At 49.0% G+C, this 24,995-nt stretch overlaps 1 protein-coding gene across 1 annotated transcript in view; it reads left to right on the forward strand.

Annotated features, from left to right (window-relative positions):
• The window catches only part of GFRA2 (GDNF family receptor alpha 2), a 71,170-nt gene that overhangs the window by 25,286 nt on the left and 20,889 nt on the right, over nucleotides 1-24,995 (forward strand). The window contains exon 4 of the mRNA XM_035119132.3: nucleotides 9,979-10,327. Coding sequence (XP_034975023.3) covers nucleotides 9,979-10,327 — 349 coding nt within the window. The remainder of the gene's footprint in view (nucleotides 1-9,978; nucleotides 10,328-24,995) is intronic.

Genomic DNA, 24,995 nt, shown 5'->3' on the forward strand with positions numbered 1-24,995 from the left:
GCTGGCCAGCGGGGGGAGGGAGGAGCTGGGTTGTTTCAACATAGGTGGGGCCTGACTGCTACCAGATGTCAGAAGCACGAGCTTTTACTAGCAATGCCCCACATTCTGAGCTCTGTGCAAATGCTCTTGTGCCAGTATACCTGAAGGAGCGTCTGTCTCCATCCCCGTTGTTCAGCCCGGACACTGAGATCCAGCGCTGAGGGCCTTCTGGCGGTTCCCTCACTGCGAGAAGCAAAGCTACAGGGAACCAGGCAGAGGGCCTTCTCGGTAGTGGCTCCCGCCCTGTGGAACGCCCTTCCATCGGAGGTCAGGGAGATGAACAACTACCTGACATTTAGAAAACATCTAAAGGCAGCCCTGTTTAGGGAAGTTTTTAATCTGTGATATTTTAATGCATGTTGGTAATTGTTGGAAGCCGCCTAGAGTGGCGGGGAAAACCCAGCCAGATGTGCGGGGTATAAATAAAATAATAATAATAATAATAATTAATAATAATAATAATAATCATTCATGAAAGTGGAATGAATCAAGAGCCTCATTCTCAACTTACTGCTACATGCAATCTAAACATTTTATTTCACAAAGCTTTTGGGATCTGAACTGGCTACCAGGGATGTAGTAGGGGTGGGGCTGGACTCCAAGTCCCAGCAGCCAGCCTGGCCAGTTGCAGGGGTAATGGGAATTGTAGTCCCACAGCATCCTTGAGAGTTGATTCTGCTTTTGGTGGCAGTGCTGCTGTGCTGTTTATCCCTTTTTCCGTTGCCAGATTAATGGTTCTGCTACCATAGTTGCTTGTTTTAAATGTTGGCAATGCTGTGGCTGAACAGGAGCAGATAAACACTTCAAATAAAAAATAAATAGATACTGAACTTGATTCTGCAAATGAGATTGCAAAGATTAAGAGCTGATGACAGCTGATGGCAACCCAGAGAGGCATAATAATAAATATAGCCAATGACTAATACTTGATCTTAGAGGGAAAGTCAGTTTCCGTTGTCACGTGGGTTCATGCACGTGGCATGTTAGTGTCACAAGGACAGAAGAAGAGCCTGCTAGGTCACGCTGGGGGCCTATCTAGTCTAGCATCCTGCTCTCAAAGTGACCAACTAGATCCCCCGAGAGAAACCTGCAAGCAGAATTCGAGAACGAGAGCCCTCTCCCCTCTTGTGGCTTCCTGTAACTGGTATTCAGAAGCATTGCTGCCTCTGACTGTGTGGAGGCCGAGCCGAGCCATCATGGCTTGGTAGCCATCGAAAGCCCTCTTTCCCAATGCATTTGTCCAATCCTCTTCTAAAGCCATCCAGGTTGGTGGCCATTCCCGACTCCTGTGGAACTGGGTTCCCTAGTTTAACTGCACGCTGCATGAAGAACTTTATTTTATCTGTCCTGAATCTCCCAACAATCAGCTTCACTGGGTGACCTTGAGTTCTAGTGTTATGAGAGAGGGAGGCAAAACTTTTCTCTGCCCACTTCCTCCATGCCATGTATAATTGTATGCATGTCCAAGCAGACCTTTGGGAAGTTCCTTCAAGAAAGCTGTGGCTCAGGAGGGCAGCCATGCAGCCCCACTGATTGCCCTGTGGTTTGTGTGGGCTCTTTCTGTCACGGTCCGGTCGGCGGGCGGTTGAAGCCCTGGCTGGGGACGTCAGGACCAGAGGCAAGATGGAGGTGTAGAAGCAGGAACAGGTGCAGGGCTGAGGGTCCAGTAGCAGGCAGTCACAGGGTCAAGGAGCAAGGCAGAGGTGAAGGTCTGGGAGTCAGGGAGCAAGGCATCGGCAAGGCAAAGGTCCAAGGGTCGAGGATCAAGGCGTCGGCAAGGCGAGGGTCCAAAGAGCAAGGCGTCGGCAAGGCAAGGGTCCAAGGAGCAAGAGGCCAGAGGCAAACAGGCAGGGATAGCATTGCTGTGGCAAAGAGCTGAAGGGAAATGCTGAGCTTTTATCCCTCCCAGCTCCTGCCACCAGGTGCAGTGAGGTATCAAGTGGCCTCACCTGAGTGGCCACTCCTTGCTTCTCCAGCACAAGCTGAGGCAGGCCCCAGTCCTGCAAAGCACTACAGCCCCCAGGGGCTGACTCCTGCCCATACTCCTGACACTTTCCTCTCTTTCCTGGAGGTGCTGGGGTTGGGGGCAGCCAAGGAACCTGGTGTGTGTGTGTGTGTGTGTGTGTGTGTGTGTGTGTGTTGTGCTGGGCGATGGGAACTGGATGTGCTCAGACAATGCCCCATGAACAGAGTTGCCCCGAAGGGCTGCAGGGCCGCGTTGGTCCTCCCCTCCCCCCTCCTAATTCTGTGGGCAGGAAATATGAACTGACATCCAGAAGGGAATCTGCAAAACTCCCTTCCAAGAAATGCAGCGCTTAGATTCCAGTCGACAATACTTTTCTTTTTTTCCGCTCTGAAGCAAATCCCCATCAATAAACTATTTAGCTGGTGGAAAATAAGGAACGGGGCCGTGTTTGGCATCAAGAAGCATTAGCGCTAGGATGTATTTATTCTGGATCTCATCACCGAAAATATTTTCAGGAAGCGTGTGTGGGTGTGGGTGGGGGGGGCGGGGGGCTGAGAGAGAGCTTGGGGGTGGTGGTGTTTGTCCTTGCACAAGGAAAGAAGAAGCTAAACGTTGGAGAGCGTCACTTTTCCAGCTGCACGGGGATGCAAAACGATTACCCTCAGGTTGGATCCAAAGGCAGATGTGGAAAACATGCTATTTAAATTTCAAAACCTCCCACCTCCTCGCCCAGCGGCTGTCAAACCTGCTAAGTCTCACCACAAAGCAGGTTAGAAATGCGGCTCAGCTTTTCAAAGCTTTCTTTTGCAAAACCAAGGAGCCCCTCGGGATGTGCTGGGGATGGCAGCTGGAGAGGCAGGTAGGAGGCTGGGGTGGCTCCAGATGCTCTCCCGGGGGTCGGGGTGGCATGGCATGTTCTATGGGCAGGGCCACAAGGCCCCCTTACCTGCTGAGCATAGGCCAAGTGCCTGGGAGCCAAGGAATGACCGCAGCATCATCTGCAGAGCATGGGATGTTGAGGCATCTGAATAACAACAATTTATATCCTGCCTTTCCCCCAGACCAAGGCTCAAGATGGCTCACAGATTAAAATACAAAAACACAGGTAAAAGAGAAGAAGCTAAGAACATAGAAAGGATAATCATTTTAAAAATAAACAAACATAGAATTAAAACAACATTTAAAAATCTATTAAGAATATAAAAGCTTCACAGTACCAGCCCTTTAAAAAAGTCAGCTGCTGAAGGCACAGGTTTGATCCCCATATGGGACAACTGCATATTCCTGCTTTGCAGGGGGGTTGATTAGATCATCCTGAGGGCCCCTTCCAGCTCTACGATTCTATGCTTCTATGCCTTTTGGAATAGAAGGTTCTTTCTTCACCTGCTGGCAAAAGGACAACAAGGAGGGAGGAAGCCTAACTGCTCTAGGGAGGGAGTTCCAAAGTGTATCAGCTGCTTTTGCTTCCTTCTCTGCTGTCACAAGTACAGAGCTTCTCCAAGTGCTGAATGGCCTTCTGTCATCTAGCTAAGAGGGCCAGCCCCCCGAGTTGCGTGCCAAGGAACTGTGACCCCTTCACCCTCAATATAGTAAAAATAACCAGGCAGGACAAAGAAGGTAAGTGTAAAATGGGTCAAATAAGCCACAGCTTTATTGATTACGGGTTTGAAAATTGTGGCATATGCACTGGGTATACCTTTTCGCACTCCAGCCTTTCTGCTTGGAGTGTTCCCAGGGCCGACACAACTCTTTGTCAAATAGGGGTACCCCCAGAGCCCCATCGAGGAGTGCCCTGGCCCTAGCACCCACCTGGGTGCCTGGACAGAAGCAGCTCCTCGCAGATCCCATTAACGGGACATCATTTTCTATGAAGGGGCAGGCAGAGGCTACAACTTCCCCTGCATCTGAGACTAAGGCACATTAGTCCAGAGAACGCTCTTGTACCTGGGTCCTGTTTTGGGGTCAACTGGTCGGCCACCGTGAGATGCTGGGCCATTGGCGAGATCCGACAGGCTCTCCTTAGGTTCTGAACTTTTTTTATCCCAAGTGTTTTCAGGAGGGCAAAGGGAGAACATGCCTTTCCTTTCTGAACGTGGAATAAGGGATCTTGGGTATTTGAGGCCTTTTGAGGCAGGAGAGGCAGCTCCCGAGAACAAATCGGGTCAGCGATGTTCAGCTCCCCCTCTGAAAGGCCTGACTCCAGCCTCCCTTTCTTCTTCTTCTTCTTCTTCTTCTTCTTCTTCTTCTTCTTCTTCTTCTTCTTCTTCTTCTTCTTCTTCTTCTTCTTCTTCTTCATGAAAGTTTAATGCTTGTACCTCATTAATGAGCTCCCCAGAAAGCAAGACTCCTGCAAGCCCTGAATCTATTAAAATGTATCCAGGTCCCTGCCGGTCTCAGGCAGGGCAGGAGCAGGGGGGACTCGGGAGGATTAGGCAATCCAGCCTGCTTTACATAGATCCCCGCACTGATGCTGGCGTCTTGCAAAAGGGCAGCCTGGATTCAGGCTCAAAAGCGGGAGGAGGAGGGGATACATTATCCAATTGCCTTGCCTCAAGGGTAGGTTGCAGGTGTGACTTGCCTTGTTCTCCCTCTTGCGACATCCGACAGAAGAGTCTGCCAATTCAGGCCAATCTAGTCTGGCCAACCAGGTGCCCCAAAGGGAAACCTACAAGCAGGATTGGTGCACAAGAGCCCTCTCCCGCCCTGTTGTTTCTAGGCATAAAGGTAAAGGTAAAGGCGCCCCTGACCATCAGGTCCAGTCGTGTCCGACTCTGGGGTTGCGGCGCTCATCTCGCTCTATAGGCCGAGGGAGCTGGTGTTTGTCCGCAGACAGCTTCCGGGTCATGTGGCCAGCATGACAAAGCTGCTTCTGGCAAACCAGAGCAGCGCACGGAAACGCCGTTTACCTTCCCGCTGTAGCGGTCCCTATTTATCTACTTGCACTTTGATGTGCTTTCAAACTGCTAGGTGGGCAGGAGCTGGGTCCAAACAATGGGAGCTCACCCCGTTGCAGGGATTCGAACCGCCGACCTTCTGATCAGCAAGCCCTAGGCTCAGTGGTTTAACCCAAAGCGCCACCTGGGTTTCTAGGCATAGCTGCCTCTAACTGTGGAGACAGAGCAGAGCCATCGTGGCTAGGAGCCATCGGTAGCCCTCTGCTCCATGAATTTGCCTAATCCTCTATTAAAGCCATCCCAGTTAGTGGCCACCACTGCCTCCTGTGGGGGGGAGTTCCACAGTTTAACTATACGCTGCGTGGAGAAGGACTTTCTGTTGTGACTTTAGGAGCTCTGCATCCCCCAGCCATAGAGGGCTGGTGGCAGCAGGGCCAGGATCAGCTTCAGCCAAAGGAACCGAAACGTTGCAGAGAAAGCTGGTTTGAATCAAGAGCAGATGGCGGACGAGGACAGGCTTGAGTTCAAGGCAGGCATGTGGGAGGGGCTCCCCTTTCACTTGCGTGTCGCCTCATGCTTTCCCTGGTATGACTTTAATTTTACGCTGTATTAGAACTTGGCACCTGACACATGTTAACTCTATCAGGAAAGCGGCTAACTGGCTCTGCGCAGTAAAGGAAGCTGGCTATTGCAGGAGAAGGGAACTGGGCGCACCAGCACTTCCCAGTAAGCTCTCTTCCCATTAGGCTTACCAGCTTAGGGTAGGGAGGGCCCAGGCACCATAATAAGGCTGGCATGGAAGGACCAGTGATGAATGTGCTCCCACCATAAGAACATATGAAGAGCATCTGCTGGATCAGGCCAGTGGTGGCCCATCTAGCCCAGCCTCCTGTTCTCACAGTGGCCAGCCAGATGTCTGTGAGAAACCTGCATGCAGGATTTGAGCACAAGAGCAACTCTCCTTCCTGTGGATTCCAGCCACAAGGATTAAGAAACATTGCTACATCCAGCTGTGGAGGCAGAGTAGAGCCATCCTGGCTAACAGCCTTTGATAGCCTTTTCCGCCATGAATTTCTTTAAACCTCTCTTAAAGCCATCAAGGGTGGTAGCCATCACTGCCTCCTGTGGGAGCGAGTTCCATAGTTGAACTTTGTACTGCATGAAGAAGGACTACCGTATTTCCCCATGTATAAGACGACCCTTTATCTGATTATTTTTGTGTGTGTGTGTGTGATAAATTGAGGGCTGTCTTATACACAGGTTAATATGCTTAGTAAGTGAGGGCTGGTGCTGTGGCAGTAGCAGGGAAAGCTGCTGAACAGCTCAGCGAACTCACAAAAGAAGCTCAACAACTGTTGAGGGCTCCCAAAAATAGGGGGTCGTCTTATACACGGAAAAATACGGTATTTTTTATCTGTCCTGGTTTTTCCAAAGTTCTGCTTCGCCGCATGCCTGCGAGTTCTAGTTTTATGAGAGAGGGAGAAAAATGTTTCTCGATCCACTTTCTCCATCCCAGGCATCATTTTATAAATTTCTGTCAAGTCACCTTTTCCTTGCCTTTTCTCCAAACTGAAATTCCCCCAAAGCTGCAACTTTTCTTTACAGGGGATTCACTCTAGCCCAGGGGTCAGCAAACTTTTTCAGCAGGGGGCCGGTCCACAGTCCCTCAGACCTTGTGGGGGGCCAGACTATATTTTTGGGGAAAAAATGAACAAATTCCTATGCCCCACAAATAATCCAGAGATGCATTTTAAATAAAAGGACACGTTCTACTCCTGTAAAAACATGTTGGTTCACGGACCTTCTGCAGGCTGGATTTAGAAGGCGATTAGGCCGCATCCGGCCCCCGGGCCTTAGTTTGGGAACCCCTGCTCTAGTCCCTTGATCATCCTGGTTGCTAAAGGCAAGGAAGCTGCTTTGAAGATTCAGGCCAGCTTGTGGCAGGCTGAATCAACTTCCCCAATGAACATCTGGAAAGGATCTCTGAGGTCAGAGATCTGCGCGCTGGAGTTCGTGTGAGGCTGTTGCTTAGGGAGGCCTCGTGCCTCAAGCCAGCTTGCTGGTCACTGCTGGAGGCAGAACATGCTGGGGGCGGGCGGAGCCAGGATGGGTGCATGTTGTCTCTGAATGTAGCTGTAGATCTCTTGATGTTCATGTATGGCTGGAGGAATGGTGTGGCCCCAAAACTTGCTTGCACAACTCTCATTCAGATTATGTGCTTCGGTCAGTTTTGTTGAAAAATGAGTATGTTATGGGAAGAGAAATCAAAGCACCATCAAAACATTCTTGACATATGACTGTCAAGCCTCTGCTTAAAGACCTCCAAAGAAGGAGACTCCACCACACTCCTTGGTAGCAAATTCCACTGCCGAACAGCTCTTACTGTCAGGAAGTTCTTCCTAATGTTTAGGTGGAATCTTCTTTCTTGAAGTTTGAATCCATTGTTCAAGAAAGAAGATTCCACCTAAACATTAGGAAGAACTTCCTGACAGTAAGAGCTGTTCGGCAGTGGAATTTGCTACCAAGGAGTGTCAAAGAACTCCAATGGGTTCTAATAGGTCCATGAGGTATGAATGACATGATGGCTGAGGTTCTGGGTGGCTATGGAGCAAACTAGGGGGGGGGCAATGCTTCTTTCAGATAGAAATCCCACCTTTCATTTTTCCTTGCAACCTTCTCTGTTTGTGCTAATATTTGGTGTTCCAGGGCAGATGCTGAGAATCTAACAACTGCACTTGGCAGGAGAGGACTTTCCACTTTGGGTGGGGGTCATATTTCTCCACTATAGAACACATACATGACCCAGACCAGCGGTTAATGCCGTGATCCTTTCTTCTGGTGGTTCTGGTGGAGCAAGGCGGCCCACTGGGGGCGTGTGGGGTCTCCCTGCTGCCCACCTGTGTCCAATTTCAGCTGCAGTTTCCAGGGAAATCCTTGAGAAAGTGGGCAGAGGAGCCCCTCCAGGGATGACTGGGAGCTGGAAGAGGCTTTCATTCAGCTCTGCTGCATTTTCTGCTTTTGTCCAGTTCTGCATTTTCAATTGTCATTTTCCCCTCCTTTTAAAGAGTTGATGCCCTGTTATTCTTGTTGTATGCTGGCCTGCAAATTTCACCGATGGGCACCTAAAAATCTTTTGACTAAATAGCTTAGGGCTCCAGAATGCTCTGCTGGCATCAGCCCTTGAGATTCTCAATCTAGTCCAGTGTTTCCCAAAGTGGGCAGGGGGTGCTAAGAGGCAAGGGGGTGGCGGGGTGTGTGTGTGTGAGGTGGCGGAGGTGTAAATGACTACCAGACTTTGAAAAGCTGGTCTCGCTGGATCAGTTTTCTTGAATTAATTAAAAGAAATACTTTTAATTGGCTTTTGAATAACTGCAATTAATTGTTACTGTTTTGGATTTTATTGTGCTATTATCTTCCTTTGTGGGTTGTGCAAATTGATGTTCTGAACAATGTTTATATATATATATAGGGTAAGGTGGTGGGCTTTGGGGATGAGTTTATGGAACCATGGGAATGGTGGCTCCCCAAAGTTTGGGAGCCACAGAGCTAGTGGGTCAGTGCTTCTGTGGTTTGGTGGGAAGGAACAGCTCCTCTCCTGTGTGGTGTAGTGGTTAAGAGTGGTAGACTCGTAATCTGGGGAACCGGGTTCGTGTCTCCGCTCCTCCACATGCAGCTGCTGGGTGACCTTGGGCTAGTCACACTTCTCTGAAGTCTCTCAGCCCCACCCACCTCACAGGGTGTCTGTTGTGGGCGAGGAGGGGAAAGGAGATTGTTGGCCGCTTTGAGACTCCTTCGGGTAGTGATAAAGCGGGATATCAAATCCAAACTCTTCTTCTTCTTCTTCTCCTCTGGATGGAGGGGAAGGAAAGGGATGGGGGGCAAGCCCCACAAGGATGCTTCTGTGCCAGTGCCTTCTCTCTTGCTTGATTGCCCCTTCTGGGCAGTTTTGAGGTACCCATGCCAAATCTCCCAGGTGCACATCCTTCAAATTGGATCAGAGGTGCATGTAATCTTGGACCCAAATGCCATGCTTGGGAGTTCTCCTTCTAAAATGGCTGCAACCTGCTGTTCCCGGAGCATAGATAAGAATCCCACCTGCTGCAAAAGGGTCCCAGAGAGCAGCTAGAGGAGGAGCGTCAAGGGCACAGATCACCCAAAGAGCACATTGTAAAGGACCAGTCTGGAAGTGCCCAGAGAATCCTGTGGCACATGATGGAAGATCTACGGTAGGACAGATAAAAAAAGGTCTTCTTCAGGCAGTCCATAGGTAAACTATGGAACTCCTTCCCACTGGTGGAGGTGATGGCCATCAATGTGGATGGCTTTAAAAGAGGATTAGACAAGAGTGGAAGAAATTTGAAATTTATTTAAAGAATAAGCATATAATAGATTAGAATTAGTGGAAGTGAGGGAGATAAATAGAGGTTGTAGATAATACCATGGTGCAAAATAAACATTGTTAGAAATTGATGATAAACTAATTAAGAAGAAAGATTTGGAGAGAATATAAAAGGTTAAGATGTAAAAGATATAGAAATAAGGTAATATTAAGTAACAAATAGAAGATTTAGAGTTTACTACTGAAGATATGTAAAGAATCGCAGAAGGAGGAGGAATGAGGAAGTCAATAGGTTAGCAATAAGGATTATAATTTTGAATTTTTGTTTTTATATTTTTTGTACTTTTTATACTTTTTGTATTGTTGTATTTTTTGTGCTTTGTATGTTTTTTGTATTTTTAAATGTTTTTTAACTGTTTGAAAAAACCTTAATAAATATTATATATATATATATATATATATATATATATATATATATATATATATATATGAGGATTAGACAGATCCATAGAGAAGAGGGCTATCAGGGGCTCCTCCCCATGATGGCCATGTTGTGCCTCCACAGTCGGAGGCAGCAATGCTTCTGCATACCTGTTGCTGGAAATCACACAGGGAGGAAAGGCTCTTGGGCTTGGCTTGGCCACAGTGAGAAGAGGAGGCTGGACTAGGTAGGTCCTTGGTTTGATGCAGCAGGGTGTTCTTATGCACAGTAACCCCTTTTTTCTCTTCTGCCGGGACAGGGATGGATTCGACTGCCAACGCCAAAAGCAACCACTGCCTCGATGCGGCCAAAGCCTGCAACCTGAACGACAATTGCAAGCGCCTCCGCTCGAGCTACATCTCCATCTGCAACAAGGAGATCTCCTCCACGGAGCCCTGCAACCGCCGCAAGTGCCACAAAGCCCTGCGCCAGTTCTTCGACCGCGTGCCCCACGAGTACACCTACCGGCTGCTCTTCTGCTCCTGCAGGGACCAGGCGTGTGCCGAGCGACGCCGACAGACCATCGTCCCCCATTGCTCCTATGAGGACAAGGAGAAGCCCAACTGCCTGGAGCTCCGCAGCCTGTGCAGGTCGGACCCCCTCTGCCGGTAAGGACCGCCTCACTGTGAAGCCAGGTTTCCCAATGGCAAAGCCCCTGGGGCTCACGAATGATCTGTGAAATTTGGGTTTTGTTATTAGCAGAGTTTTCAAACGTGGGGGAGAAGGTACCTAGGAAGGAAGGCCTTGAGCACTGGAGTTTATTTCCAAAGGAAGGTCACTATGGAAAACGGGCATAGCATCCTGGGCTCACCAATGAAACGTTGTCACTGTGTCCCATTTGGGGCTTTGAGTCTTGGGTGTGTGTGGTTTTTGATGGAGTCTCCAGCTTCAGTGGCGATGGATTGCTTTGATGCAGTGATTTGGATGTGCGGCTGTGCGTTTGGGTGCATGCTGGGAGTGTTCTTGGGGAAACTCACCTTTTCAGGGTGGCCACTTATGCGGTGGCGTAGCATGGGTTGTCAGCACCCGGGGCAAGGCAAGTAATTTGCGCCCCCTAACCCGTGGATTTTAGCACTCGAGTCTCTTCCACTAGATTAGTTAAAGAGACCCTTACCCCCTAAGCACATGTATTGTTTGTTATGAAAATACTGATGTAATTAAAGTAAAATGCATCTAAATACAGGTTTATTTTCAAACACTTTCTTGAGTGATGAGTTTCGTCACTCAGTCCAACCATGAGTGACCAACCAATGGTCAGGGCCGGTGCTAGGGTTTTGTGACTTATGCCTTGCCCCCAAAGAGGGGGCAGATCTGCCTAGGCTAACTTATAATGCAAATTTACAATAAAGAACACAAAATCAGCCAGACTGTGACTGGTGAGCTGTGAGGTCCCTGCCATCCAGGTGTTTGCAACTGTGGGTGAGCAATTTCCAACCACCTCTCCCACCTAAGGACTTGAGCCACCCTCCGGATAGAGGAAGCCTTCAAATAATGGGTCATATGACTGCCCTTCTCAATTTTCACTCCACATGCAAGTGACTTGTCCTCTGGCTCACGAAAGTCTGTGGTGGGGTAAGAAGATAAGAACGTAAGAGTCTTCGATGGCCCATCCAATTCAGCATCCTGTTCTCACGGTGGGGAGCCAGGTGCCCCAAAGGAAAACCTATAAGCAGGATTCAAGTACAAGAGCACTTTCCCCTCCTGTGGTTTTCAGAAGCATTGCTGCCTCCAACTATGGAGTATAGAATCATAGAGTTGGAAGAGACCACAAGGGCCATCCAGTCCAACCCCCTGCCAAGAAGGAAACACCATCAAAGCATTCCTGACATATGGCTGTCAAGCCGCCGCTTAAAGACCTCCAGAGAAGGAGACTCCACCACACTCCTTGGTAGCAAATTCCACTGCCGAACAGCTCTTACTGTCAGGAAGTTCATCCTAATGTTTAGGTGGAATCTTCTTTCTTGTAGTTTGAACCCATTGCTCCGTGTCCGCTTCTCTGGAGCAGCAGAAAACAACCTTTCTCCCTCCTCTGGAAAGCAGAGCCGAGCCATCCTGGCTAGTAGCCTCTCCTCTATGAATTTGTCCAGCCCCCCCCCCTTAAACCCAAGCTGGTGGCCCACACTGCCTCCTGTGGGAGCGAGTTCCATAGCGTAAAGATGTGCTGTGTGGAGAAGTCCTTTCTTCTTTCTGTCCTGAATTTCCCAGGGAATGTGTCCGATTCTCCTGAATGCAGCTCTTCATCAAATAGTAACAGCAGACACCCCATCTTTATGAATAAAAGATTCTTGGCTAGCTGTGCACAGTGGCCAAATTAAGGGCTGCTATTCTCTCCTGCTTCTCGCTTGGACATTCAGGGATCTGGATGCATCTGAGTAGCAGGAGGAAACTTGATGCATTTGGAAAAGTGTTGAGTGAGTGCAGCCTTCGTTACCAGCCTGGTCCAGCGTGAAATGGAGTTCAGATGGGAGGAAAGGGAGCGAGAGAGAGGGAAGTTGTCCAAGGAAGGGAAGGCCTCCTGAGTTTTCATGAATGCAAGAAATGGGAGGGTAAAGTGAAAGAGGAGGACATGGAGGTTCCAAGTTCCCCTAAAGCTCATTGAATCCTAGGCTGCACAAACCAGAAGTCTAGTGTCCAGATCAAGGGAAGTAATAGTACCATACCTTCTTGGGCAGTGCTGGTCTCTGTGGCTCAGGTGCCCCAATTGACCAACCACAGCCCTGACTGAGCATGGATGTCAAGGTTGGCCAGCCCAAGATACAACCTTTGTTGACTCTCCTTGGAGTCTAAGAAACTAAATCAAGGGATGTAATAGTATCTCTCTATTCTGTCTTGGTCCAACCCCACCTGGAGTCCTGTGACTGACAAGCTGGAAGGTGTGGAAAGGAGGGGTAACAAGGGCCTGGAACCAAGAATTGTGTGGAACAGTGGAGGGAGTTGGCAATGTTTAGCCTGGAGAGGAGAAGACTGAAAGGTGATTGGAGAGCCGTCTTCAAATATCTGAAGGGCTGTCATGGAGAAGATGGACAAGCTTGTTTTGTGCTGCTTCTGAGGGTAGGAGCCAAATGAAAGGATTCAAGTAGTAGTAGTAGTAGTAATATTATTATTATTAATAATTATTATTTATACCCCGCCCATCTGACTGGGTTTCCCCAGCCACTCTGGGTGGCTTCCAACAGAATACAGTGGTGCTTCGCTAGACGAATTTAATTCGTTCCACAGGTCTTTTCTTATAATGAAAAATTCGTCTAGCGAATCCCATAGGAATGCATTGAATTTTTTTTTTGCCCATAGGAACGCATTAATTGAATTTCAATGCATTCCTATGGGAAACCACGATTCGCTAGACGAATTTTTCATAAAACACATTTGTCTAGCGAGGCAACCTCCGCTAGAAAAAAACTTTCGTTAAGCGGAAATTTCGTTAAGCAGGGCATTCGTTAAGCGAGGCACCACTGTATTAAAATACAATAATCTATTAAACATTAAAAGCTTCCCTAAACAGGGCTGCCTTCAGATGTCTTCTAAAAGTCACAAGAAAAGTTACAAGAAAGGAGATTCTGACTAAACATCAGGAAGAAATTTCTGACAGTAAGAGCTGCTTGACAAGGGAACGGACTTCCTTGAAAGATGTTGTACTCTTCTTTCTTAGAACTTTTTGAACAGAGGTCAGGTGGCCACCTGTCAGGGATTGTTTAGCTGCGATTCCTGCCTTGCCGGGAGTTGTACTACATGGCCCTTTTGGTTCCTTCCAGCTCTACAATTCTATTACTCTAATGCAGGTGGGGTGCTGTTGGGGAAGGTGACACAGTGCTGGCCATGCTGGTTCATCCCTCATGTCTGCCACTGTGAGACAGGATGGGGATCCTGTCAATCATCTGGCCCCAATGGACCAGGCAACCTGGAGCTGACTTTGCCAAGACGACAGGCCTGCTTAGGAAGGCAGGGGAAGGGAGCTGGTCTAGGCGTTATGTGTCTGCGTGTTTGTGGGGGTGGGAGGGCACGTGATGCTCTGCTAGGGCTGGACACAGGGGCAGGGATGTGTCTCAGGAGATCAGGGAGAAAGAAATTGCAAGTGATGTTGAAAAAGGAGGTGTCAAAGTGCTGGCCAAGGGGGAAACATCATTAGTGCTAGACTTGTCTCCCTGAATTCCGGTCTCTTGCTCTGCCCTGTCTCTCTGGTTTTGTCTCTCTGTCTCTCCAGCTGCCAGAACTCCCCCGGCAGTCTAATCAGCTGCCAGGGCAATATTCTCTTCCAAGGGCCAATGGGCACTGCCGATCCTTGTGTGCCTCCCCTTGCCCCTTGCTAAATGCTGGGTACAAAGGGAGGAGGCGGAGGGAAGGAACTCTGAGCTCCTGGAATGGCTAGTTGGGGAACCACAGCACATGGGAACATACAAAGAGTCCTGCGGGATCAAGCCAATGTTGGCCCATCTAGTCCAGCTGTTCTCCCAGCGAGTAACCAGATGCCTCACTGGGATGCCCACAAGCAGGACCTGAGCACAAGAGCCCTCTCCCCTCCTGTGGCTCCCAGAAACTGATATTCAGAACCATAGGAGCCATCGATAGCCCTCTCCTCCTGAATTTGTCCAATTCTCTTTTGAAGCCATCCAGATTGGTGGCCACCACGGCCTCCTGTAAGAGTGAGTTCCACGGTTTAACTCTGCTCTGCGTAAATAAGTCCTTTTTAAACATCTGCATTGGTCCTTTCAACATTTAGCTTCACTTGATGTCCACGAGTTCTAGTGTTATGAGAGAGGGAGAAAACATTTTCTCTATTCGCTTTCTCCAAGTCATGTATAATTTTATAAACTTCTACCATGTCACCTTTTACTCTCCTAAATTAAATTAAAAAGTCCCTAGCACTGCAACATCCCTCCCTCCCTCCCTCCCTCTTGCTCGACTCTTTTCCAAACCAAAAAGGTCATCTTATTTCTCAGGCTCTCCCATGATTTAAGGGCATAATAATGAAAAGCCTTTTGTGGGCCTGGGAAATGGTGTTTGGAGCAGAACTGGGCCCAGGCCCAACAAGTGCTCAGGAATGGGGAATCCCTGGCAAAGCCTCACCCTGGAAGAGGGATGGTTCCTGTCTCCTGGGGGCCAGCCAGGTGCCCGTGGGAAGCCTGCATGCCCGACCTGAGTGCAAGAGCATAAGAACCTTTAAAGCCCCATACGGCCTAGGACCCCCATGCCTCTCCTGGTATGTCCCACGGAGAACCTTCAAATAAAAACATCTTGGAGATCCCGGGCCACAGGGAGGTTAGGCTGGCCTCGACCAGAGCCAGGGCTTTTTCGGCCGTGGCCCCGATCTGGTGGAATGCTCTGTTACAAGAGACTGCAGGACTTGACATCTTTCCGCAGGGCCTGCAAGACAGAGTTGATCCACCAGGCCTTTGACCAAGGCACAGTCTGACCCCCTCTCTCCTTCTGTAATCCTCATAGAAATCTAGCCCAATGGTTGCCCTTTATTTGATTCTGAATTGATTTTAGAATGTATTTTAATTAATTGACTGTGTGATTTTTATGTACACTGTGCTATTTATGTACACTGTGCCCTCTATTGCCCCCCCCCTTACCTCCACTTTGCCTAGTCTGGAAAGTGGCCTAGTCTGTCTGATAATGGCCGCCTGTGTGGTTTCAGTTGCTTGGTTGATGATGATGTCATTTGGTTTGTGGGTGTGGCTTAGATTTCACAGGAAGGGAGAGGGTGAACTGTGGGAGGAATTCCACTTGAGGGCGCTGTTTGAGTTGGTGGAAAACCAGGTCTGTACCTGCACAGGTGTGCTATTTGAGGGATTTTTGCCCCCAACAACGCGCGGGGAGTGGCCTGGATTGTTGTGTCAAAATTTCAGGACGATCGGCCAAGCGGTTACGGAGAAAAGTGGAACCTGGATTTTCACGATTTTTACATATATATATATATATATATATATATATATATATAAACATCAGAATAGACTGCTGGATCGGGCCAATGGCCTATCTAGTCCAGCATCCTGTTCTCATAGTGGCAACCCAGATGCCCCAAAGGGAGACCCATAAGCCAATGGGAAGCTTTTCCCTGCTTGCTCAGTGGGAATGCTGGGCAGCCACCTCACCTTCCTGCTGCCCAAGAAAGACTCCCTGGGCATGGCCACCACCTGTTGCTTGGTGTTTGTGCCTCCTCTGCACACTCTTGGGTGGATGCTCGGCTAATCAAGCAACTATTGTCCTGTTAGTTTCTTTCTATACATCACAGAAGTTAGCTCTGCTGTGGAACCAGGAGCAGTGAATTCTGGGTGGCAAATGGGATCACCGAAATAGGTTTGGAATCAGCCAGGCCATTCTAAAGGGAAACCTGTTTATGGAACATCCAGCATTGATATTAATGCACCTTTCACTTTCCTTTCACTTTGTTCCCTCCATTAACAGCCTTTGCACAAGGTTTGTGGGGATGGGGGCCCTCAAAGGTCCTTTCATTGTCCCATGTGGAATGCCTTCAGAAGGGTTGCTCCTGGCATCTGGTGGGTCACTGTGAGAACAGGATGCTGGACTAGACGGGCCCCCATTGGCCTGATCCAGCAGGTGCTCTTCTTAAGAGACCTGCAAAATATACTGCTCCAGCACAGGATATTTTGGCCAGTGTCAGGAAGTGGGCAGGGGGCTACCTGAACTTTTCTGAGTCTCTTCTGCTTTGAGGGAGAGCCTCCTGTGGCACCTTGGACAGTTCCATCCATGCAGGGCTCTGGCTGAAGGCTCCATGAAAGCCGCTCCAAGGCTGAGTCCTGAATAAGAGCTGCAGCTCTCTCTCAGTGGCTTGCTCTGTCTTTGGTGACAGAAACTTCTTCAATTAAAGCAGCCTAGCTGGCTTTAGCAGGGACCCAGGTGGCGCTGTGGTTAAACCACTGAGCCTAGGGCTTGCTGATCAGAAGGTCGGCGGTTCGAATCCCTGTGACGGGGTGAGCTCCCGTTGCTTGGTCCCAGCTCCTGCCAACCTAGCAGTTTGAAAGCATGTCAAAATGCAAGTAGATAAATAGGAACCACTACAGCGGGAAGGTAAACGGCGTTTCCATGTGCTGCTCTGGTTTGCCAGAAGCGGCTTTGTCATGCTGGCCACATGACCTGGAAGCTGTACGCCGGCTCCCTCGGCCAATAACGCGAGATGAGCGCGCAACCCCAGAGTCGGTCACGACTGGACCTAATGGTCAGGGGTCCCTTTACCTTTTACCTTTAGCTGGCTTTAGCAGTTGTTGAGCAGAGCAGGAGAGATGAGGGCTTCCGAGCTGGAGTCTGAGGAGGGCAGCATGGCCCCAAGTGCTTTGGGAAGCTGAAGCTGGTACAGAATTCTACTGCCCATTTATTATCTAGAAGGGCAAGGCAGGCTCATATTTCACCAACGAAATGACCTGGCCCAGTTTCAAAGTGTTGGTACTAATGTACAAATCCCTGAATGACTTAAGAGCCCAGTACTCGATGGAGCGCCTTGCCCAGTGCCGACCAGCCTGGGTGTTAAGAGCTGCAGGGGGAGGCTCTGCTGGTGATCCCCCCATTTAGGATGGTCTGAGGGCGGGGGCTTCTTGGTGGTGGCATCCTGTTTGTGGAATTTATTCTCTCTGCAGGTCAGGTTGTCTCCTCTCCCCCCCTTTATTCAGATGCCAGCAAAGAACATTTATGTTCTGGCAGGGCTTTGGGACAGGATGCCTGCAGCACTTTGGATTGTGATAGGCTGCTTAATGGCATTTTTATGGCGGTATTTTTAGTCTGTGCTTTCAGGAGTCATTTATTGCTATATTTTATACATTGGTAGCTACTCTGGGCTCTACAGTAGGAACAGTGAGATAAGGAATGAAGGATAATATGTATGTATATAAATCAGCTCAGAAAAGATGACAGCGGAAGTGGAGGAAAGTGTAAAAGAGAGCAAATCTGGTCGGTATCCTGGTATATTAGGATGGGCCATTGTTTTCTGTGATTGGCAGAGGGCCGGGGCACAAGGGGACCAAACCCAAAGTCTTGGTGGGAAAGGGAAGGGGCATAGAGGTATAAAGGGGGAGCATTGCAAGCCCAAGAGGGCAGCAAGGGGGAAGGGAAATTGGGTGGCTGAAGGCATTGGAGAAAAGCAGACAGGTCGGAAGTCAAAAAGCATTAGGAGTGGATTCCACGGAAGCCACCATGGCCACTAAATAATGGACAGGTGGTCACTGTGTGCGCCTTGACCTGAAGCAGCAGCTCTAGCTGGACTGGGGGGAAAGAAAGCCCTTCTTCACAAAGCACATAGCGAACCTGTGGAACTCTCTCCCACAGGAGCCAATGGTGATCACCAATCTAGATGGCTTTTGAAGAGGATTTCGACAAATTCACGGAGGAGAGGGCTATCGATGGCTACTAGCCAGGATGGCTATGCTCTGCCTCCGCAGTTGGAGGCAGCAATGCTTCTGAATATCTGGATTCTGCTTGTGGGGTTCCCAAAGGCATTTGGTCGGCCACTGTGAGAAACAAGATGCTGGTCTAGATGGGCCATTGGCTGGATCCAACAGGTGCTCTTCTTATTTTCTTCTGAAACATGCAGTGCCAGGTGCAAGAGACCATGTGGAAGGCACTGCTTGTCTTGTCTTTGCTGCTCTTGGGAAAAATGCCTCCTTGATGCTCATTCCTTTGGCTATTAAGCAGGCCTAAGTGATGGGGCTGGGACACGGGTGGTGCTGTGGTCTAAACCACAGAGCCTAGAGCTTGCCAATCAGAAGGTCGGCGGTTCGAATCCCTGCGATGGGGTGAGCTCCTGTTGCTCGGTCCCAGCTCCTGCCAACCTAGCAGTTCAAAGCACGTCAAAGTGCAAGTAGATAAATAGGTACCGCTCTGGCGGGAAGGTAAATGGTGTTTCCGTGCGCTGCTCTAGTTCGCCAGAAGCGGCTTAGTCATGCTGGCCACATGACCCGGAAGCTGTATGCTGGCTCCCTCGGCCAGTAAAGCGAGATGAGCACCACAACCCCAGAGTCATTCAAGACTGGACTTAACAGTCAGGGGTCCCTTTACCTTTACCTAAGTGATGGGACTCCAGCTACAACCAAGAAAACCGCACTTACCACCCTGATAATAACCTAGAGACACAGGGAAATATAAGGTTTCTGTGCTAGGAGGACAGCAGGTAATTAAACCTCCAACCCAAGAGCTAATAGGCAAAAAGATGAGCTGTAATTGGAGAGCCTTTAAAGAGAGTTTTTGTTTTTCCCCTTCCCCCCTTACTGTCATCCAGTGTGGTGTAGTGGTTAAGAGTGGTAGACTCGTAATCTGGGGAACCGGGTTCGCGTCTCCGCTCCTCCACATGCAGCTGCTGAGTGACCTTGGGCTAGTCACACTTCTCTGAAGTCTCTCAGCCCCACCTACCTCACAGAGTGTCTGTTGTGGGGGAAGAGGGGAAAGGAGATTGTTAGCCACTTTGAGACTCCTTCGGGTAGTGATAAAGTGGGATATCAAATCCAAACTCTTCTTCTTCTTCTTCTTCTTATCTCAAGTGCAGGAGGATATCAGAGGAAAGGAGGTGGGGAGCAGATTGCCCCTTATAGGATAGGGGTCAAACTGCTAATGCAACCAGGGGGGCAGAAATGAAGAATGGGAATGTGGCTAGCAGGGGAAAGGCTAACTAACCCTGTCGCTCCCTTGTACAAAAGATACAGTAGGTTGGATGGCCACCCATCAGAGATTCTTTATTGGGATTCATGCATTGTGTGGGGGGTTGGACTAGATGACCTTCGGGTGTACCTCTACACTCTACAATTCTATGGGCTAAGCACACATCACCCCTCCCTTGCTCAAAATCGCAGCCTCCCAATGACACGCTTTTCATTAAAGCAGCAGCCAGACACCCTCCCCCATTGCATTTGTATGTCACGTGTCATTTGCCACCACTTGGGACCTTGGCTGAGATTGGGAAAAGCCCCCATCCCAGGGTGCCTGGATCAGGCTCCCCATCCCCTTGGAATGGAAAAAGGTGGTAGGAAAAAAGGAACAGCACCCCCTCCCCCTCTGCTGGCACCCTCGTTCCCCTCTGTGTGGCTTTTCTTGTCTTCCCCGCAGCTGCAGGGATTTCTGACAGACTCTTTGCACCATGGCGCTGATTGTACCGGACAGGTTTTAGCTTCAGAATATAAAACCTTTTGCAAAACCATAACCTCAGCTAAGGGGAAAGAGGAGGGGAAAGGGTGAAAAGAGCTGATTTCAGCAGCTGCAGTTTGCTGTATTTTTTCATCTTGCATCAGCAAATCAGGACCACAAATAATCTGGTCTTAACATGCTTCACTGAATGCTGCCTCAGAAGAATTTCCCATCTTCTACAAAGGCTGTGTTTCCACCGTCTCCAGAGGCAAGGAGAGACCTTCATTTTTCATTGGGGTTCTTCCTTCAATTCCGACTCTCTTCTCCTCACCCTCCAACGGAAAACCTCGAAAGAGGAGAAGGTGGTGCTGATGAAATGACCTGACTTTGAGAGCATTCGTGTCCAAAGTGGGACGCTTGATTTCTTTTTCTTTTTCTTTCTTTGTACGTGTACCCACAGAACTTCCATATCCTCTACAGCAGTGTTTCCCAACCTTGTGCCTCCAGATGTTTTTGGACTACAACTCCCATCATCCCTAGCTAGCAAGACCAGTGGTCAGGAATGATGGGAATTGTAGTCCGAAAACATCTGGAGGCACAAGGTTGGGAAACACTGCTCTACAGCAATGGGCAAAATGTCATTTGGTAATACAGTAGATGCGTTTCTGGAAAAAACCAACAACCAGAGCGGTTCGGCCTTCTCATTACACTACGTAATGAGAAGGGCTTGGAGCAGCTGTTCACAGGTCCAGGTTTTAGCCAGAGAATAGGCAGGGCAGGATTAATTGCCTATTAATCTGTGGAAAGGAGGGGTTCAGAAATGCTTCTTAGGGGAAGAGCCATCTATTTGTGGTGTTGAGCTCAGAATCTGGATTTCCATAGCTCAACGGTCAGTTCTCTTTGTGGGAGTTGAGCCCAATGTGACTGGCCAGATTTTCTAGTGTGTCTTGGCCATCTGCACTAATGAAATGCAATGTAATTCCTTTCCTGCTATGCTTTCTCTTGTATAACCAAGGTTGGGGGGGGGCTCATCCAGTTGTAAGGATTCCACCACCTTTACCGCTTTGTAAAATGGCTGTCTGGATCAATAACACATGGTAGGTAGCACCTGCTCACGTGTCACAGGGATCCATGGTTAATCCTTGGATGCTTTCTCTCATGGGAAAAACAAAGCGTTATGTTGGAACTGTAAGTCATAGAAATGACACACACACACCCATTTCTCTCATGACAGAATGACATTCAGTTGACTCACCCTTCACAAATGATCATGACCTCCCTTGTAAATATATAAATAAGAATATACTGTTCATGGAACCAGATGGGGAGATGTCAGCTCTCCTTGGTCCCCATCAGGGAGGCAGGGCCGGCTCTAGGTAGAGTCCCGGTGGCGTGGGGTGCCAGGGTGCCGGGCCGGTAGGTAGGGCGCTGCGCGGCAAAGCCACGTGGAAGCCATGCTGCGCCCTGCGAGGGCGGGGGCACCGGAGCAATCTCCGCCCCTCAGCGCCAGGGCGCGCAACCTGCTCGAGACTGCCCTGCAGGGAGGAATGGAGGGGAGGGGCTGTGCCAATTGGAAAGTGCTCCGCAAGGGGGAGGTGACCCTGAGCCTCTCTCTGACTGGACTGATCATGACATCCATATATACCTCCCCCTGCTCCCCCTGACCTGAGGTTTGTTCTCTAGGGGGTGGGAACACATTCATCCCTGCAAGCATACTGTTGTGGGTTGTTGTTGTTTTTGGGGGGTGAAGGTCAGTCAGGATGATGCCTAAGTTTAGACCCTCCAATTCTTGGGGGCAGCAAGGGTCAGAATTTAATAAAGGATTCTATTGTTGACTGAGTCAGATAAGTTTCTTGATATGACAAAGACCTTAGGCCAGGGGGTCAGCAAACTTTTTCAGCCGTGGGCCGGTCCACTGTCCCTCAGACCTTGTGGGGGGCCGGACTATATTTTGAAGAAAAAAAAATGAACGAATTCCTATGCCCCACAAATAACCCAGAGATGCATTTTAAATAAAAGGGCACATTCTACTCATGTAAAAACACCAGGCAGGCCCGACAAATAACCCAGAGATTTTAAATAAAAGGACACATTCTACTCATGTAAAAACATGCTGATTCCTGGACCATCCGGGGGCCGGATTTGGAAAGCGATTGGGCCGCATCCGGCCCCTGGGCCTTAGTTTGGGGACCCCTGCTAGGCTGACCACTTAAGAGTCCTCATCAACATCCCTAATGAATGAGCCAGGTTGCAAGAGCTACAACTAAGTGATGGGACCCTCCAAGCTAAGGGATGGCTCGCTCCTTGCCTAGCTGCTAGGCAGGAGAACAATAGCCAGAGTAGATTGTGTGAGCTGAGCTTTTGGACACAGGCTAGAAGCAGGATACACAGAGGCCTGCTTGCTCTGTGCTGGAGCCAAAGAATGGAGAAGAAAGATCGGCTGGGCTGTTGATGCTGTGAAGCCCTTCATCTTATGCTCAGTATGTCGGGGTAAATAAAACCACATACCCTAAAGATTCAACAGGCTCCACTGACCTTCATTCCAGGGAATCTGAACTCTGGCTAAGCATGCAGGAGGCCTGGAGTCTCTCATTGCTCAGAAACTGGGGTAGCGTGGAACAATACATCTTGTGGGGGGGGGGATAGAGGCTCTTCAATTAGCTCTGAAAGTGAAAGAAGGCTGGTGACTTTTTGTTAGGGAATCATTGATTTCAGCTGGCTGATATTCAGCTCCAAGGCTAGCTGGGGTCGTGCTTTGATTTGGGAATGTATGAATGGAAAGATACAAAAATGGGAAACTGCCCCTTCTCCCCATCCCCAGCTGTGTCCCCCCCCCCATCGAAGCAGCATCTGACGATGCTGAAGATGCAAGAGACGCCCACCCCCTCTCTCTGCGCCCTAGCCCTTTCCGGGGAAAGCCGAAAGAAGCCTTTTCAGTTTTGCGGCTCCCTTTGCTCAAGGCTAACCACCATCTTAACACAATAATAAGTCAATCCTCACTGAATAATTAAACAGGGAACTTTCATAAGTATTGACTTAACGTGACAGCAAGTCTATATCGACTCGGGGCTTGCTTATGTAAACACAATCCTGTGTTCGGCTTAGTTAGCAGTTCAATGGGATAGAACATTCCTTCTATTAAAATCAAATGATGCATGCCCTTAATTCTTCCCTTCCCTCGCTAGGTAATCATGGCCTCTGAGCACAGGTGAGGGGATGCCATGGGGAGCGGGCTCCTCTTCAATTGCATTTAACCGCCATGAATTAAAAAGAAAACACGGGCTCTTAAGAGGAAACAACATCACACCAGCAAATACGGAGGTGGGATTTGAAAAGGAAGTTTTGCTCGTGGAACATAAGCCTTTGAGCACAGTCCCCCTGGTGGGTGCATTGAAATGTAACAGAGTGATGGAAGATGCTGTTGAGGAACCCCCCATTCACTTCAACAAGTCTCGCCATGCAAGGAGATGTTCTCTGTGACTGACTGGCTGCTGGTTTCTCTGACCCAGCCCTGGCTGGCCTCCTAAGTGAGACAGACACCCACAAATCTCCACCTGCACTCTATGGCCCCACTGTGGTCTGATCCAGCACAGATGCTCATGTTTTTAAAAGATAAACACATCTACCTGTGCTGGACTAGACCAATATTGGTCCACAGAGTGCAGCATGGTTCAGCTTTGTAACCTCCACCTCTATTAGATTATCACTCCCATCAGCCTGCAGTCCACAACACCCAGAGGGCACCAGGTTGGGGAAGGTGGATCTGGAACCACATACCCTTTGTGTTTGCTACTGCAGGCACACACTTCCAAAAGATGCAGGCGAATCCAAAGTTTCCGGGGACCAGAGGGGTATTAAGGTTTCCAGAAGAGAGATGAGCAAAGAGCTAGAACTATAGTCTAAGGAACTTGGATGCAGCAAGGATAAAGGTAAAGGTAAAGGGGCCCCTGACCATCAGGTCCAGTCGTGTCCGACTCTGGGGTTGCGGTGCTCATCTCGCTCTATAGGCCGAGGGAGCCGGCGTTTGTCCGCAGACAGCTTCCGGGTCATGTGGCCAGCATGACAAAGCTGCTTCTGGCGAACCAGAGCAGCGCACGGAAACACCGTTTACCTTCCCGCCGGAGCGGTCCCTATTTATCTACTTGCACTTTGATGTGCTTTCGAACTGCTAGGTGGACAGGAGCTGGGACCAAGCAACGGGAGCTCACCCCATTGCAGGGATTCGAACCGCCGACCTTCTGATCAGCAAGCCCTAGACTCTGTGCTTTAACCCACAGCGCCACCTGGGTCCAGCAAGGATAGATAGACAAAATAGGTACGTGTCTTCCAAAGGTCGTCAGGGCATTAAGAGAGACACTGAAGTGAATAGAGCAGGCATCCCCAAACTTCGGCCCTCCATATGTTTTGGCCTACAACTCCCATGATCCCTAGCTAACAGGACCAGTGGTCGGGGAAGATGGGAATTGTAGTCCAAAACATCTGGAGGGCCAAAGTTTGGGGATGCCTGGAATAGAGGGCTACACAGATGACACCGCCGAGAAAGCTTACGTTTCTTCATGGCCTACATTCCCCAAAAGAAAGGCTTCTTCCTAGCAAGATATGGGACCAGGTGACAAGAAAGGAGGTTTTTTGGCAGGAGCTTTTTGTGGAGGAGGGAAGCAAAAGGCCAAAGCGATTGTGCCAGTTCAGCACTCTCTCTCTCTCTCTCTCTCTCTCTCTCTCTCTCTCTCGTTTTGGAGGGTCCCAAAACATCCGTTTGAACAGTTGGTTCAATTACCTTCCTCTGTATAAAATAAGAAACTCACTTAATGTTCCTTGTAGATTTTATAGTTGTTTTTTATGGGCTGCCGTTCTCAATTCTATTTGCCATTTTGGCTTGCCTTGGGACGGAAAGAAATCTCCATGTGTGGTTCATGGACTTGCATGGGAACAGTCCAGATGACCCCATCTAAAAGTGTGCATTTTAATGCATACATTTTGAGTGTGCGCGTTTAAATACATGCATGCATTAAATTTTATTTGCATGCCACCTTTCCATAGTTCAAACCATGTTCAAGGTGCCTTACAACATGAAAAAGTACATAATTGCAACGTAACAAAAGTAGTCATAAACAATTAGTCAAACATCAAAAAAATACACAACCAGTTTGAACAATTCCCACATAAATCACAATAAGATCTAAAATAAGATCTAAATAAGATCTTTAA

Source organism: Zootoca vivipara, chromosome 6, assembly GCF_965207765.1.
Source record: "Zootoca vivipara chromosome 6, rZooViv2.hap1.1, whole genome shotgun sequence".
Taxonomy (NCBI): Eukaryota; Metazoa; Chordata; class Lepidosauria; order Squamata; family Lacertidae; genus Zootoca; species Zootoca vivipara.